Source organism: Hyaena hyaena, unplaced genomic scaffold, assembly GCF_003009895.1.
Source record: "Hyaena hyaena isolate Hyena2069 unplaced genomic scaffold, ASM300989v1 scaffold_43, whole genome shotgun sequence".
Classification (NCBI taxonomy): domain Eukaryota; kingdom Metazoa; phylum Chordata; class Mammalia; order Carnivora; family Hyaenidae; genus Hyaena; species Hyaena hyaena.
This window is the reverse complement of record NW_024080675.1, coordinates 4614556-4630353: the sequence shown is the minus strand read 5'-3', so window position 1 is coordinate 4630353 and position 15798 is coordinate 4614556. Positions and strand designations below refer to the sequence as shown.

The following is a 15798-nucleotide window of genomic DNA, read 5'->3' as shown; positions in this document are numbered from 1 at the left end:
CATGCTTTTAATGACCGAGCTCTGCAAGGAAGGGGAGCTCTCTGCAGTGGTGGATCAGAAATGATTTGAGAGATGTGCTGTGGCGAGCGGTGGGGGGGCATACACAGAAATACCTGCCCCCCACCCCCGTGCTGAGGGCAGAGGCAGCAGACCAGGTGAAGGGATCTGCTCCACCAACATGGACATCTGGTCCACCTTCGTCTTGTCCTTCAGCACCTTCTGTCCTGCCAAGCACATTTCTGGGGGCCTTTTCCAGAGAACAGTCGCTGGTGCAGGTTAATGAAACACAATGAAGCTGGGTTGATTTTCGAGAGACATTTCCCTTCCTGCCTCCCTCCAAGATGGCTGGCTTCGTGTGGGGTGGGGGCTGCGACTTTTTTCTTACAGGAGCTCCAAATATCTCCAAATTAGGTAATAGGGAAGAGAGAGGCCAATCAACTCCCTGTTCTCCTCATTCTACAGGCATGGACTCCATTGGTTCTTGATGACCCAAAGCCAAGAGCTGATGTGGGAGGGAAAGATGGGAAGCTGGAGAGGGGGCAGGGCTTGACAAGTTTTCACCCTCAGGGCCTGGCTTGAGTCACACTGAATTGTCCTTTCTCTTAATTCCTTCCTCAGAGACGCAGCTGCACAGCTCCCTTTGCCGTCCCAACTTGCCCCACACTCTTACAGAATCCTGAGAAGTGTGGCCAAACCATTCATGCCAGATCTGGTTCCTCTCCTCTCCTCTCCACTCTCCAACTGGCTATCCCCCATCCTTCTCCCCACTCTCCAGAAACCTTCAAGGAACAGCCCTAGGGCAGCAAATGGTCACCCACAAGCTCCTGGTTGACACTTGGGTAGATGCATAGAGGTAAGTGTTGGTTGAGAAGCTGCTGAAACGTCAAACTTCCTTTCTCTTCTTGGTGGAGCAAAGTCCTGGATGCTGGTCTGTGCAGTGGCATGATCAGAAAACCTGCACTCGGAGCTCCCGAGGAACTGGAGGGCGGGCTGGGATTTTTCTGTGGGTCGCTCAAGTCTCCCGCTCACATGCCTCTTGCTCATGTCCTCTCTCCTTTCATCGCCCTAAATCACAGGCTCCGAGCTGATAAGCTTTGGGTGCTATGAAGAACAAACACTTTGGCTTAGTGCGGAAGGCCGGTCATTAGTATTTCTTTCAGGCTATTAATAGGGTCCAGAGAAACTTTAGCAGAAGTGGATTATCAGAAGAAAGTGGCCCTGGCATGGCTGGTTGTGAATTATAATGAAAAGAGCGAGTTTCCTGAGTATTTTGCTGACTGCTTTTCTCTTTCCCTTTGTCAGCTGCATTCAGGCAAGAAACCGGAGCTGAGGAGACCAGGCAATGTCTGCTGTGTGGTTAGCACAGCGATCACAGCCACACGCCGCGGACGGAAGCCAGCCCGCAGAGCTGCCCCTCCCCCAGTCCTTTCCTGGGAATCCAGTGTGGTCAGCAGAGCCTTTGGAAACTGGAATGGTTTGGAGGTAAATCTGGGCACAGAGAAGCTGGGGCCCAGAGTTAATTACAGAGGAAATGACCCTGGTCTGGTCTCTGAGGGGCTGGCTGGTCCAGTTTCCCAGCAGCGCAGCCCCTGGAAAAGTAGAAAGTAGCAAGGGAGCAGCGGCCCCTCCCTCTGCCTCCTTCCCACCCCTGTGCCTCTCTCTCGCCCTCCTTCTCCCTCCCTCTGATGCTCTTACAGAGGAGCTGGAGTTGCTTGCTTGGATCGTTGCCAGTGCGGGAGCCTGGAAGCTCTGATGGCTGTCCCGGTCACCGAGGTCTGGCCGCCGACAGAGCCACCTTCCTCTGGATGACTCCCACCAGCTCACGTGAGGCCTGGGGACCAGGGCGTGGAGCTTTGGTCTCTTGGTTTAGAAACGACACTCGGGAGAGTTGGTCATCCACGGTTTTGGGTGTCACAGGAGACAGTGAGAAAGAAAGGAGCCCAATGAGAAGCCACCCGCTTGTCCTTCAAACGCATAAGGACAGAATAGGCAGAGAGAGAGGGAGAGGCAGCGGATAGTAACATGGGGAGGCTACAGCCATTTCTACCGAGGCAAGGGCTCAGTTGATCAGGAGCTTCCATACAGGAGCGGAGGGCCGTCTCCCCCCTGCAGGCACAGGAGAAGGATAGAAAGAAAGTGTCACAATAAATATGGCGGCGTCTTTAACCTATGCTCTTCAAGTATTGCTTGCTGTAAACAGGGTTTGAGTTTTGCTTTCTCTTGAATTGCCAAGAAACCACTGGCCGATTGGAGTGCAGTCCAAAGTCAGACACATGGGCCCCCCCCAATCGGCTCCTGAATGGAATCTCCCAGCGGCCTGGGCTGCACACCTCCAGGCGCTTTCCCCCAGGGTGCCTGGTTCAAGCCTGTGACTGATGTAAGGCCACGCTGCCCCGCGTTCACAAGGAGGCCAGGCGTCGGGTCTGGGAGAGGCCCACCTCCCCTCCAACGTCTCAGAGTAACTTTACAGAAACCAAAGGGACAAGTACCAGAGATGAGCTCCTCGCTTCTTGCGGTTTGAGATGAAATAAAGCGAAAACAAACACAAACACAGTAGCAAAAAGCACTGGGGCTCTGGAGACACACAGCCCCTCTCCAGAGATGAGACCACACGGGGGTGTGGTACGTAAAGCTCAGCGCCCAGCCAGCGGGGTCGAGTCCCCTCCATGGCCGTGTCGTCTGTGCCGGGTTCTGTAGCTCCTGTTGGCCGCCGGGATAATTCCAGGTTTTACTGGCCTCTATTTTTGCGAAGTGTTTGGCGTGAACTTGTGCTCATTCTTCTCCTCCTTCTCATTTTCTTGTAATTTCAAGGGAGAGGAAATGCTCATTTTCCCTCCAATTTCTCTCAGCTTCTCTTTGTAGGCTTTTTCTGGCATTTGGAAAGAGGAGTCACTCGAGGAAGGGGGGAGGGAAGGAGGAAGGGGGGCAGAAATCAGAATGAAACAGAAGTTGGACGGGATTAACAGGGAGGCTTTTTGTTTTATTTCTGTTTTTTTTTTTTCCTTTTCTTAAAAAAAATTAAATAAAGTTCTCATTATTTCCCCAATATACATCAAATGAGTTTTCATGCAAAGCAGCAGTCACAGAGGCAGAACCGTCCCCAGGTAGTGCCTCTCGGCTTGAAGAGCCACCATCTCTGCGTCCCTGCTCCTCTCTGGGTCTCACTGTGGAGGGATGGCGCCCACGGGCTCTCCCTGCGGGAACCGGCTGTCACGAAACGTGGCTGGCGTGGGGAGAGGGGCCCTCCCCTCTCCCCGGGACGGGGTCTCAGGGGACAGCAAGCTCTGGGGTCTGATCCCCTTCACTTGTCCTTCTTCTGAGACTCGCAGGGTGACGGCTTGCACGGGTGCCTCTTCCCGGGAAGGCGAGGCTCCGTCTCTCAGCTCTCAATGGACATGGCGTTTATGAGCTGTTCCACTTTGTACGCCAGCCGCTGTCGCCGGGCCTGTTCGTCCTGCTCTAGGGCCCCGATGAGCTGAGGAATGAAAACAGAGGTGGGGAAGACGTCAGGACTAGGTTTAGAAGAAGCCATTTGCTGAATCCTCCATCCTTCTTTCTGCCTTTCCATCCCGCCCTAATGAACATATCCTGAAATCATGTAAATGATTAACTGAATGTGTGTATGGATATGGATATATCTTTAAACAATTTTTTTAATGTTTATTTTTGAGAGAGACACAGACACAGCGTAAGTGGGGGAGGGGCAGGGTGGGAGGGAGACACAGAATCCGAAGCAGGCTCCAAGCTCTGACCTGTCAGCACGGAGCCCGATGCGGGGGTCGAACCCAGGAACCTTGAGATCATGACCTGAGCCGAAGTCAGATGCTTAACCAACTAAGCCACCCAGGCGCCCCTGTGCATGGGTATATCTTAAGACAATGTGTTTAAAACAATATTTGGCAGGGGCACTTGGGTGGCTCAGTGAGTTAAGCGTCCAACTACAGCTCAGGTCATGATCTCGCCGTTCGTGGGTTCAACCCCCGCGTAGGGCTCTGTGCTGACAGGTCAGAGCCTGGAGCCTGCTTTGGATTCTGGGTCCTCCTCCCTCCCTGCCCCTCCCCTGCTCATGCTCTGTCCCTCTCTGTCTCTCAACAATAAATAAATGTTAAAAAATAAACAATATTTGTCATATATGATAAAGTAGCATGTAAGCTATTATCATTATTATTAGTATTACTAATGCCAATTTCAGGTACAGTGCCAATGCATGCCTTGTAAATTCTCTGCAGCTGTCTTATTCAACCTCTCCTCATGTTAAGGTCCACCTGCGTACCTGAAATGTAACTGACGGATGTGCCCAAGTGCAAAGAATAGTCTGATTCACTGTTTAAGAAAGAATGAAATTAATTGCACAACACTTTGAAAGGAAAAATAATTACATTACAAAAGTGTTATTTATTATGTTAACAAAGAGTGGAAGACAATGGAATGTGTAAGAAAGCACTGGATGAATTGGAGAGGATAAGGCTGCCTTCTAAGGGAATGGTAATGATTTTTAAGCTCCTGGGTTTTTGATTCGGTGAGTGTGTTTTCTAAACTACCCTCTGTTGCTGTTACTTAAGGGCTGGAACTTTAACTGCCTTTCTGGCTGCGTGTCAGTCCCTGTTCCCGCCCCCCCCCCCCCCACGGCCCGCACCGCCTGGTACCCGGAGAACCCCAGCCGAGTCTAGGGGGTCACATTCCGAGGGGACTTCAGCATGTGCCGCCTTTTCAGCCTGGAGAAAGACTGCTCGGCGAGGTAGGCGTTCATGTCCTGGTCACTGATGGCGGGGAGCTTGGCGATGTCCGCATAGTATCTGTCGTGGAGAGGACAGGCTCCNATTCGGTGAGTGTGTTTTCTAAACTACCCTCTGTTGCTGTTACTTAAGGGCTGGAACTTTAACTGCCTTTCTGGCTGCGTGTCAGTCCCTGTTCCCCCCCCCCCCCCCCCCACCCCGGGCCCTGCCGTACCTCTTCGCTATATTTGCTGACGTAGGAGTAGATCTCGTTGAGGGCGCTCAGCATGTTGAACTCCACAGCATGCAGACGGGACTGCTCGGCGAGGTAGGCGTTCATGTCCTGGTCACTGATGGCGGGGAGCTTGGCGATGTCCGCATAGTATCTGTCGTGGAGAGGACAGGCTCCGTAATGGGGACCTGGCACACATTCGCCTACACTGCTCTGACCCTGAGAGCACTGGACGTCCCCAGTCGCTCCTGCCTCCCAATTCCTCTTCTGAGGCGTCTTCCTCTGGCCTCTCGTCTCAAGCTAAGGTCGAGGCCTGGAGACTGTTGCTCACTAGGCCAGACTCCACCCAGCTCTGAGCTCCCACTATCGTGCCCCCCCCAACAATACTTAAAAAAAGCCCAGACGCTGACCGGACTCCGACCAGACTCCTTGTATTCCAACCCCAGCTCTACCACCTGCTAGCTGTGTGACCTTGTGCAAGTTCCTGAGCGTCTCTGTAACTCAATCGCCTCATCAGTCAAATGGCAATGACCCTTCGCTGCTCTGTTGGATATTATAATGAGATGATTCATAAAAAAATCTTTATCACAGGACTGGTTGCTTAGCATGTGCTCAATAACAGGTAATCAGAATGATAATGATCTGTGCTCCCAGAGCACAATGCGTCTCCTTCTCCCCCATCAGGAAGTTTGGACAAGGGGGAAGGGCGGGGACGTGAGATCTGAGGTTACCACAGACACGGCTGTGAGTCCTCCGTGAAGCCCACAGCGTGGGGGGATGGAGCAGACAGACAGGGGTGTGGGCCTGTCCCGGGGGTGCTACTGACCTCTCCACCCAGCTCTTGTAGCTGGGGATGTCCTTGGCATAGAGCAGCTTGTTGGAGGGGGAGTCCTTGCCCAGCCGGTGCTCCGATGTGGAGCAAGAGTCCATGAAAGTCTGGGCCACCACAGACAGGCAGGCGTCCGTGATGCTGCCCTTGTGAATGTCGAATACAAACTGGGGGTTCTTGATCACGTTCACCCAGAAGCGCAGAGGCAGGCTGTAGGAAAAGGCAGAGCGGACCCTGAGGGCCAAACCTCCGCTGTGCCCCTGATGTTGTACAAGTAAAAACTCTCCTCCTTCTACAAGTAGAAACTCTCTCTCCCGAGGGCAAGGGAATGTAATCACCCAGAACTGGTCCAGCCAGGGCTGCTAATTGAGCCTAAGCGGTTCCTGACCCTGGGAGAAGAGGAGAGACACGCCATTGGGGTTGACCCTGATCCCTACCAACAGAGGGGTGGATGTAGGTGGGTTCTGTTCCCTCCAGGCAGCCTTTGCCAGAGGCCTCCATGCCCCCAGGGAAGCCTAAATACAGAGAGCTACACGATTTTCTCAGAGCTTCAAACAAAGCCACCAGACTCCCGGAGTCCCTTCACACAGTGCCATGGCTGTTGTCCGGAAGGACCCGGCCAGCAGCCTCAGGCGCTGCCTCGGAGCTCCACAAAGGGCGCCACCTGCTCCCCGCCCAGCCTGGCCCCCTGAGCCTCTTCCCAGGGCTGGCCAGGCCCGGAGGCTGGGGCTGAGGAGTGGGCCCCCCTGGGGGTGCCTCTTTCAGGGCTCTCCAGGGCTCTCCCCTGGCTGGGCAGTGGCAGAGGGAGGAGCGGAGGCGATTGTGGGCATGCTGAGAATGACTCAGTGTACTCAGAGTTTTCCCACCCCAAGAGGAACTGATCAGTCGTTAGGAGTGTTCCTTCTGCAACCTGGGAATTTATAGTCACAGGAGAATGACTTTTCTCTGCTCCTGAGGCCATACGGAGGAAAAGCCCATTTATTCCCCTTCAAAATCAGAACAGCTGCTGTCTCTGTGCCTTTTCCAACTTCGCCTTCTCCTCCAGCTGCTGCAGGGCCGTAACTCCTGGGCTCCTCTGTGAGTGAGCTTTGTCCCCGGGCTTGTCCTTCTGGCCTGAGATGGCGTTTGAGAAATGCCGCCTACCTTTCTTCTCCCCTTCTTCGTCTTCTCTTGACCCTCAAGCGCCCCAAACTTTCCCAAGCGTCTCAGTCAGGCCAAGTCTTGGGAAGGGCAACTTCGCCCACCCCAAAGCCTTCCATTACGATTTCCACTTATCTTTCAAAGGGCAACAGGATCGCTCACTTTCCTGTCGCCAGGGAGGAGCTGCCTCGGCTGAGAGGTGACTCATCTCTTCCACCCTCCCTTCCTCTGGCAGCTTTGGGGAGCCTCTAATATTCTTTCCTGGGACATTGGCTGTCTGAGGTCTGGATAAGGGGACTCTTCCTGACACAACCCCAGGGCATGGCATTCCTGCGACTGGCGCCTGTTTGGCAACCGAAGGCAGAGAGATGGGGATAAACCAGAACTTTCTCTTCATTTCCCTGAAACTGCAGCCCTGGGCTGGGGAGTCTTCCAGAGCAAAGGAGACAGGCAGGGCTCTGCCGCTGGGAATGCAGATGGAGGGCCTGCCCTGGCGAGGGCGCTGTGGGCTTCTCACCCACGACCATTGGAATCTCCCCATTTCACTATCCTGTGATCAAAGCTGCGGACTCCACAGGGCCAGCCACCACAGCGCCGCGGAGAAGAAAGGATTATATGGGGTTGGGGTTGGGTTTTTCCAAAGTGTTTTGTTGGTTGCTAGGATTTTTGATTCCCAAATAACAGCCGGGGCCCATCTGTGTCGGCTCTGTTTTCTGAGGAGATCGCTGACTCCAGACAGCTGTGCGGGCTGCTTGCCCAACCCACATGCCCGGACCTCCTCTCTCCCCTCTCTGTGCTCTTTCCTGGAGGAAGGGTTTTTGACTCCGGCTCTTGGCCAGGCCCTGTGTGACCCGAAAGCCAGTCCTAAGCTTGGCTTGCGGTCTGGGTCTAAAACCGAGGTGAGAAAAAGTCCTTCAGGAGCCACTTCTCCCACCGCGGTGTCTGGCTGCTGAGGTTCCCTTGGGAAAGAGTCATGCCTGCAGGACACGCTGCCTGCCTCGTCCTGAAAGCCGTGGCGCCGGGGAGAGTAACTTGGCCTTAAGGGATCAAGTTTGCAATGACATCCTCCTTGTTGGTGGGCTCAAGTCATGGCAGGTGTGAGCTCTCTCTCCAGGGCTCTATGTTCAGTTCAGGGCTTTCCCGTCTTAGGAAGGGCCCTGGGTTCTGCCCCGCTCCGAATGCCCGACGCTGCCTGGCTTGCAGCTGCACAGCTCAGTCCAAATGCGGCTCTTTACCTAGGTTCCTCCAGCATCCTTTCTTGAGAACCAGAGGTCTCCGAGTTGGGGAGGAAGTGCTCCCTGGGAAAGGATCTCAACCTGAAAGCGCGGAGCTCAAGCATGCGTCCTGGTGCCTCGCCTAAGCCGGGCAGGCCCCACTGGGCACTGGCAGCCCGGGGACCATATTCGTGCTATCTGTTCTAGAAACCTCAGATCGCCCCCCCGGCTGCAGCAAAGAAGAGGCTGCCTGCATCTCCCCGGGCCGGGCCGGTCCCACCTCCCACACCTCGCGGCCTCCCCAGGCTGCGGCTCCCCCTGGGCTCCCTGAGGGGTTACCAGTTGCTTTTCCAGGTGTGCCGCACATCTGTGTCGTGGATGCCGTGTCTGTCCGCCTGCTCATCCAGGAATTCAAACATGTACTTGATGGCCAGGGGGAGGGCGCTGCCCCGGTGCACAGTGCTGAACAAGGTCTCAAACAAGTCGTCCACGAACTTCTGCAGGGTGCCCTGGGGGAGGGATGGTGGAAGAGTATAAGTGGAGGCTGGGGGAGGGTGGGGGTGCAGGCAGCAGACGGGCAGACCAGATGGTGCCTTGGACTGATCCCGCCTTGGAAATTTGTCTGCGGTGCCAGGCTGCACCGACAGTGTGGTGGGGGCTGGGGAGGGGGCTGCTGGGGTGTCGGGGAGGTGGGCGGGACTGGAGAGGCTGCAGATTCCTGGGAAGAAGCTCTCCTTCAACCCACAGCCACACGCCACATTTACGCTTGTGGCCGTGCCGGGCGGGTGTGGGCACGGGGTGTCGGACAGGAAGGCAGCTGAGTACTCGGAGCCCAGGCTGCCCACAGGGGATGGTGGGCACACACTGGGACGAGAGTGTGTCCGCACAACCACTGGAGGGCGATGAGCCTCCTGGCAGGACCGCACAGCGTCCGACTGAACGGTGTGAAGAGGTTTTTGGCACTATTGGCCGGGGTCAGTGGTGGCTGGAGTGCTGCCGCAGGTGAAGGGTCCAGATCCAAGGATACTCAGGCACAGCCCTGACCACAGGGCCTTGGAGGACCTCTGGGCAGCGACAAGGCTGGGCCTGCGTCCCATGGTTGACAGGCTCAAGGAGCACTGCTGAAGGTTGGGAAAATGTCCAACCTTTTTCTGGTGTCCTCTCTTGATCTCTTATCAGCATATTAGCCAAAGCAACATCTGAGACACGTGGTCTGAGGATGTATTTCTATGTCATCTTTGGGAGCAGGTCTGAGGGCTGGAATCTGGATGCCACTGTGTTAGAATTTCAGCGGCATTTCTGTGGGGTCTGTGGTGGAGGGTATTTGAAATCTGACCTGTGCTGGCAAACACGAGGCATAGAATTGCCACCTCACAGGCATGTTTGTTCCTGCGAGGGAGGCTGGGAGACGGCCTTAGATTACAGCTTCCAGCACCGTGGCCACCTCACTTCCATCAACATTCGGGGGCAGATGGGATGGGGTGGGGAAGGGGGAGCCCTGTCTCTGATTACTGGCAGGAATAGGCCGTTAGGCTTTCCCTCCCTCCCTACCCAGAAAGTGGGTAGAAAAGGCAGCGATGGTGGAGGCTGGCGTATCTGTCCAGCTGACATCGAGAAGGAAACCCTAACATTTTCCTGAAAGGTACAGGCACCCAGAGCTGAGAGAGCAGCTCCTCTGCAGAGTAATGGTGGCCTTCATGGGCCAGGGGCATTGATAGTGTTCAATTGTTGCCAAAGGATAGAGAGGAACTGTGGTGGCCTGATCCTCTGGAAAGCCTGCTGTGGGGCCTGGGCCTGCCCGTCTGACTGGGGCCCCTTAAAGCGCAGACTCCATGACAGACTTCTTATGCTGGCCTGGGGTTGGGCAGGACGTACCCCTCCAGAGGGCTCTCCCTGGGTTGGGCAGAGCAGGAGTTACCTTGGTGGCCAGGAGCCGGGTCAGGTAGATCTCAGACACCATCTTGCTGCCCCGGTCACCCTCCTTCTGGTCCCCATGGTCATGGTTCTTCACCAGATGCCACACCTTAACCCCGCTCTCCAGGTCTGGGGTGATCATGGGGGCTCGGGACCGCAGGCTGTCGGGACTGCCCGTGTACCTGAAGGAGGAGTCTGAGGAGAAGGGGGCAGTGGAGGCCCATCAGATACTGAGTTCACCAGCCTCGCTTGTAGAATCCTTCTAGAATCTCTGCCCGCCTACTGCCCTCACTCAGAATAAACAACTTTCAATTGGAAGGGGACCCTTGGGACTTCATATTTGGTGGGTTATTGTGGGGATCCTTGGTTGGCATGAGGACAGAGGAGCCTGAAGCCTTATCTTTTAAAATAAGATTTCGGGGCCCCTGGGTGGCTCAGCTGGTTAAGAGTCCAACTCTTGATTTCGGCTCAGGTCAAGATTTCATAGTTTCATGAGTCCAAGCCCTGCATCAGGCTCCTCGCTGACAGCTTGGGGTCCGCTTGGGACTCATCCTCTCCCTCTCTCTCTGGCCCTCCCCTACTCGCGCATGCTTGTGTGTGTGCACACGCTCTCTCTTGCTCTCAAAATAAACTTTAAAATTTTTTTTTAAATTAAATAAAAAAATTAAAACAAATTAAAAATAAAAAAAGTTTGGAAATTCTCTGAGCTGGAGAGAGCCTTGCATATTTGGGGATGCCTCTCCCCTGACGCTTGCACAGCAAGGAATAATCAATAGGTAATATGTCAGCCGAACATTTTCATAGGGGCTTTGACTAAAAATCTGGGTACTAAGAAACTGTAAGTTATAATGCTCCCTCTTGGGAGTTCATGGGTCCTTCTTACTTGGGGACTAGAATACGGAATTGCCTAAGCCATTTTTGGAGCCACTGGCCTCGGTCCTGAGGTGTCCTTGAGCTGGAAAGCCCAGGGCCTTCTTGAATATATAGAACCAAAGCAAATGGAGCAAGAGAGGGTGAAGCAAGGTAACCTCATGGCCCAGAAGGCACTGGGGGCCCTTGTGTGTCAGGGGTGGATAGGCCAGGATGGTCAATTATTTGCCAAATTGGGACACTTTTGAGAGTAAAGGGGGGCTATAACTCAGCCAGGATAACAGGTACAAATTGGGACTGCTGGGCCAAGGGCTGGCATGAGGGAAACACCACCCAGGGGCCTCCCCGATTCTTGGCCCCTCAAGCTCCTCCCCAGGTCCAGGATGTCAAAGGAAGGACACGTGGTGCACGAGCTCCCACAGCTCTGAGGATTCAGCCACTCCGGGAATGACTGCTCCGGTCGGGGGGGGGGGGGGGGGGGGGGGGGGGGGGGGGGGGGGGAGGGGGGAGGAGGGAAGCAAATGAGCAAACATCTTTTACTGGAGAAGGGCAGCTGCGAGAGCTGCCTGCTTATCGAAAGGGCTGGCGAAGGGCCCACGGAAGATCACAGAAGCCGCCTCCAGGCTGCCGGGGCTGCCCTCCTGGTCCTCACCATATCTGCTGATGGATGTGCGTGAGATGCTGGCAGATGCAGGGATGTTGTAGGAGGAGGTCTGTTTGGGGACCAGAGCCACCACCGATCTGTCTGACACCTGAGAAGGGGAGAAAGGTACAGTGTGGGTGAACTGGGAAAGTGAACTGTCAAGTACTTCCAGAAGGTAATGAAATAAGCACGGGGTAGAGCACAAGGAGTTCAGGAATATTAAAGACAATATGGTGATCGACTCACCTATACGTCCATGGTAGCTGTTTGCCACCCATGCTAATCGTGCACTTGAAATTCAGTTAGTCTGAATGGAGACACATTGTAAGTGTCTAAACTAAACTACCAACTATAACAAGAACTATTACGCTACTAATGCATAATAGACATGGGTTTCAATGGCTTGGCATGAATGAAAGAACACAAACCATCTCAGTAATAATTTTCATAGTGATTCCATGTTGAAATCATGTTTATCTTAGAATCAATTAGGTTGGAGAATATATATCGTTAGCATTAATTTCATCGGTTCATTTTTACTTTTTAAACATGGCTAGTAAAAATTTTCAGTTTACACATGTGGTTGGCATTGCATTTCTCTCGGACAGCCTGGGCTAGACTCAAGCCTTCCTTCATTCCTGCGAGTTCGCAAGGTCACATGGTTATTACCATTTTACAGATGAGGAATCGAAGCATCGAGAGCCTAAGCAACATCTTCAAAGTCACACAATGAATACACGGTGCAGCCCATATTTGTAGCCAGGTCTGTCCGGCTCCAGAGCACATGTTCTCCTCATTATATCCTAATTTGGGATTTTACTTCAAGTCACACTGGTCTGCAGCCCACTTTCCCTTTTGGCTCTGATCTCTTTTCTGGCCTGGGTCCTATACTGCCCGGGCCACCTTGAGGGGACACTGCTCTAGGGGACACAGAAAGAAAGATGCAGTGTGGCTCCATCCTCTGTGAGGGGACCCAGGCTCAGCACCCGGCCTGGAGGGAAAGGCTGATAAATGAGGAGCCATATTGAAGACATTTGGGGCCATTTTGATTTAAGATTACCCTCCATCCAATAAAAATGGAGAATCCCCCAGAATTGTGGCGATCCAATTAAACCCCTAACGCAGAGGGAATAAAACAGCTATAATAATGTTATGGGCCATAAAACATTCCTATTAAACCATTTTTTATTTTAACAATTTTTATGAACTTTATAAGTTTGATTTATAGCTGCACCAGTCGTAAAACCATCTTTCTGGGTCTTAAATTGTCAGTCCCTCTCTCCCACCAAAAAAGAATTAAATGTTGGGAAGTCAAACTATAAATGAGCATTAGTGCTAACGAGATTCCCTGATAGCCGGTTTTAGTAGTGGTGTTTAATTTTACCCTCCCTATAAATCTGCGGGAGCCCAGGAAGTTTTTTAACATCTCTTTGTTAATTAAGATTATGCAGATTTTCTCCTGGAGGGGCTTCCAGGACCTTTGACTCCAGGGAGAGTAACACAGGGGCACTGCTTTGACTTGATGGCATAAAGCTGCAGGGCCCTTTGCTCTTCACAGCCCCTGGAAGGTGCCAGCGCTCCTTAATTCCCCAGCAGGGAGGCTCCCTGGACTGCCAGTGGTCTACACCACCAGTACGAGGTCTGGGACTGAGGGCATCTCTCCACCTCTGTCTTTCAGGAACTCTCCTTGCAACTGGCAGTCTAGAAATGATACTCTGAAAGCCTTGCAGGGGCAGGGGTCTATACCCCCAGGGAGAACAGATTACTCTCTCCACGTGTGGTTTATTGTCGCCTGAAGGAAGATTCACAAGGTGACTCGAATGACCACAGTTCAACTCAATTCCAGTTCTCATCACTAAATCTCTGTCTTCAGTCCTTGGTCATTCTTTCTCTTGACGGACAGGCAGTGCAAATCCATGGTCAAGATGCTTGGCTGGGTCTGACCTTGGCTGTGCCATTTACTAGCTATGTGACATCAGGAAAGTCAGTTAACCTCTCTGTGTCTCTGTTGTCTCATTTGTCAATGGGGGTACGAATAGCATCTAGGTTTGTCATGAGGACTAAAGGAGTCAGGACACATAAAGGCCGACAGCAGTGTCCGGCTCCCGGTGGGGGCTCAGTAAGTATTGGTGTCAGTGTCGTTATTATGGGCATCATCATCATCATCATCATCATCATCATCACAGTCTCCCAAAGGGAAGAATCATCCCCGGTGTTTCTTGTCACTCTGGGCCAGCATGTGGGAAGCACCTTGCACTCGGTAAAGCTCAGTAAATATTTGAGGAATGAATGAATACATGAATGATAAATGACATCGGGGAATTGAAAGTGCTTTGTATGATGAGCGCTGTAAGAACAGAATATTCCATTCTGATTGGGAGCCTTAGGACAGACACCCCAGTAACAACCGTGAGGGCATCACAGGCAGAAAAGAAAGGTCTCACTCCTGCCCTTGAGAAACTTCGGATTTGAAGGCACAATGCGATTCTCTTTTGTGCTCCCTTCTTCCATTATAACCAGCTCATTACAAGTGTTCTACAGGGCGCATCAAGCACTGTGTGAGAGGGATGGGGGTGGAATCAACAGGAAACAGCTGTAACTACCTTGGGTGTAAGTCTACATCCCTCAGCCCCCACCCGTTATTTCTAAGTCTTCCTACCACCTTCACAGGTCCGGGCTGTCATCTTCATTTTACAGATGAGGAGCCCAGGTTCTGAGAGGTCAAAGTCACACTACCAGTGAGTACAGAAGCAGGGGTTGAAACACGGCTTGAAAAGCCTTTACTCTTCTCAGACACCACATCTCCTCTGTCTGGGGCTAGGTGTGGTCAGGGACCAGCATAGCTCACACAGGCCAGTAAGGGGGAAGGAGCCTGGCGAGGAGGTTTCTGGGGTTGCTCCCAGCGTACCCCACTAGCTCCCTTTGTGCCTTGGAGCCTCCTAGCCAGCTCCTATTGGCCTTCAGGACCGGCAGTGGCCTGGCTGATGGCATTCAGTGCCTGCCAGTCCCTGCATGCCCTCCCTGTGTGAGGCATGGACCTGGGAGGATGTTATTAATAAGGCAATCCCTTCGGGTCTTAGAGCCTGCGGCGCTTCTTCTGGTTGGTTTAATTTCCCTCGGTGTCTCTCATTTCCAGTTTCTATTTCAGTATTTTTCCTGAATTCCAACCAGCGTACCTGTGTTTAATCTTACAGAGACCCCCAGCCACGAGGAGCAGTTACCATGGGAGGGAAGGGGAGGTGGGAATAGATACTCTTGGATCTTTTGTTCTTTTGCTGGAGTTTGTTTTGACCGTTCATTCATTCAGTGCATCTGCTGATGTGCTGAGCACTGAAATGACTCCACACAACTTCATGGGGCAGGGATCATACTGAACTCCATTTTACAGAGGAGAAGGAAGAGAACGTAAGTAGTTTCCCCAAGGGCACCAGCTAGTAGAATGCAAGACTTGAAGACAAGTCTATGCTGCTCCATGGCCAAGTGAGAAGTGTGAGCTGCGTTGGCGAGATGCTGAGGGAAGAAAGCAGCAGACACCTACGGTCAGGTGTTTTTTCAGAGGGCTTCACAGTATGCCATTTTTCTGCAGAGGTAGAGATGCACAGGATAGCAATGCCTAGCTTCCCCCAGACCACTGAAGTCAGTTTCTCAGGGTGGAGTCTGGGCACTCATGTTTTTGAGAAGTTTCCCTAGTGATTCTAATAGGTAGCCGCGGCTGAGAATCTGTTTTATACTCAGAGGGGAGGAGGGAGAGGTAGATGAGAAAATCTGTTCTAGGCTGCTGAGGGCCTGAGAGCAAACCCTGGAGTGAAAGGAACACTTGGGGGAGTCAGAGGCTGTGGCTCACCTGATAATGCATCAGCGTGTTCAGCCGCTTCCAGTCACCCTCGATCTTGGTGGTGATGTCTTCGTCTTGCAGCACGACCCGGGCGATCCGGCCTTGACGCCACTCTGGGGGGAGGGCACGGTGTAGGTGAGGGGGTGGGGGTGGGGGACTGTGAACCAGGGTCACCCAGTCCTGCCTCCCCTATGGGCCTGGCAACCCCAGCTAGTGCCACTCATAGTGCTTTGAGACTTCAAGGGCCTCATGGGGTCAAGGCGGCTGGGGAGAAGCCACATCTGAGCAAGCAGTGCCCTGGGGCGAAGTATTTCCTGCAGCTCCTCGCCTGGGGCAAGAGTGCCCCCAGGAGGAGCCTATGCAGGACGGGGCTTCCCACTTTCTCATCCCATCCCATGCCATCGCC

At 53.2% G+C, this 15798-nt stretch overlaps 1 protein-coding gene and 1 long non-coding RNA gene across 2 annotated transcripts in view; one reads left to right on the top strand and one right to left on the bottom strand.

Moving 5' to 3' along the window:
- Nucleotides 1–763: 763 nt before the first annotated feature.
- Nucleotides 764–1787, top strand: LOC120230525. Its single transcript, XR_005528063.1, has 3 exons — nt 764–853; nt 1303–1482; nt 1698–1787. It is a non-coding gene; the product is annotated as an uncharacterized LOC120230525 (long non-coding RNA).
- Nucleotides 1788–2959: 1172 nt separating this feature from the next.
- PLXNA2 (plexin A2) overlaps nt 2960–15798 on the bottom strand; it is a 211598-nt gene continuing 198759 nt past the window's right edge. The window contains exons 26-32 of the mRNA XM_039230123.1: nt 15402–15505; nt 11567–11666; nt 10049–10239; nt 8470–8639; nt 5774–5986; nt 4951–5101; nt 2960–3475 (exon numbers count right to left, since the gene is read on the bottom strand). Coding sequence (XP_039086054.1) covers nt 3380–3475; nt 4951–5101; nt 5774–5986; nt 8470–8639; nt 10049–10239; nt 11567–11666; nt 15402–15505 — 1025 coding nt within the window. The 3' untranslated portion in view covers nt 2960–3379. The remainder of the gene's footprint in view (nt 3476–4950; nt 5102–5773; nt 5987–8469; nt 8640–10048; nt 10240–11566; nt 11667–15401; nt 15506–15798) is intronic.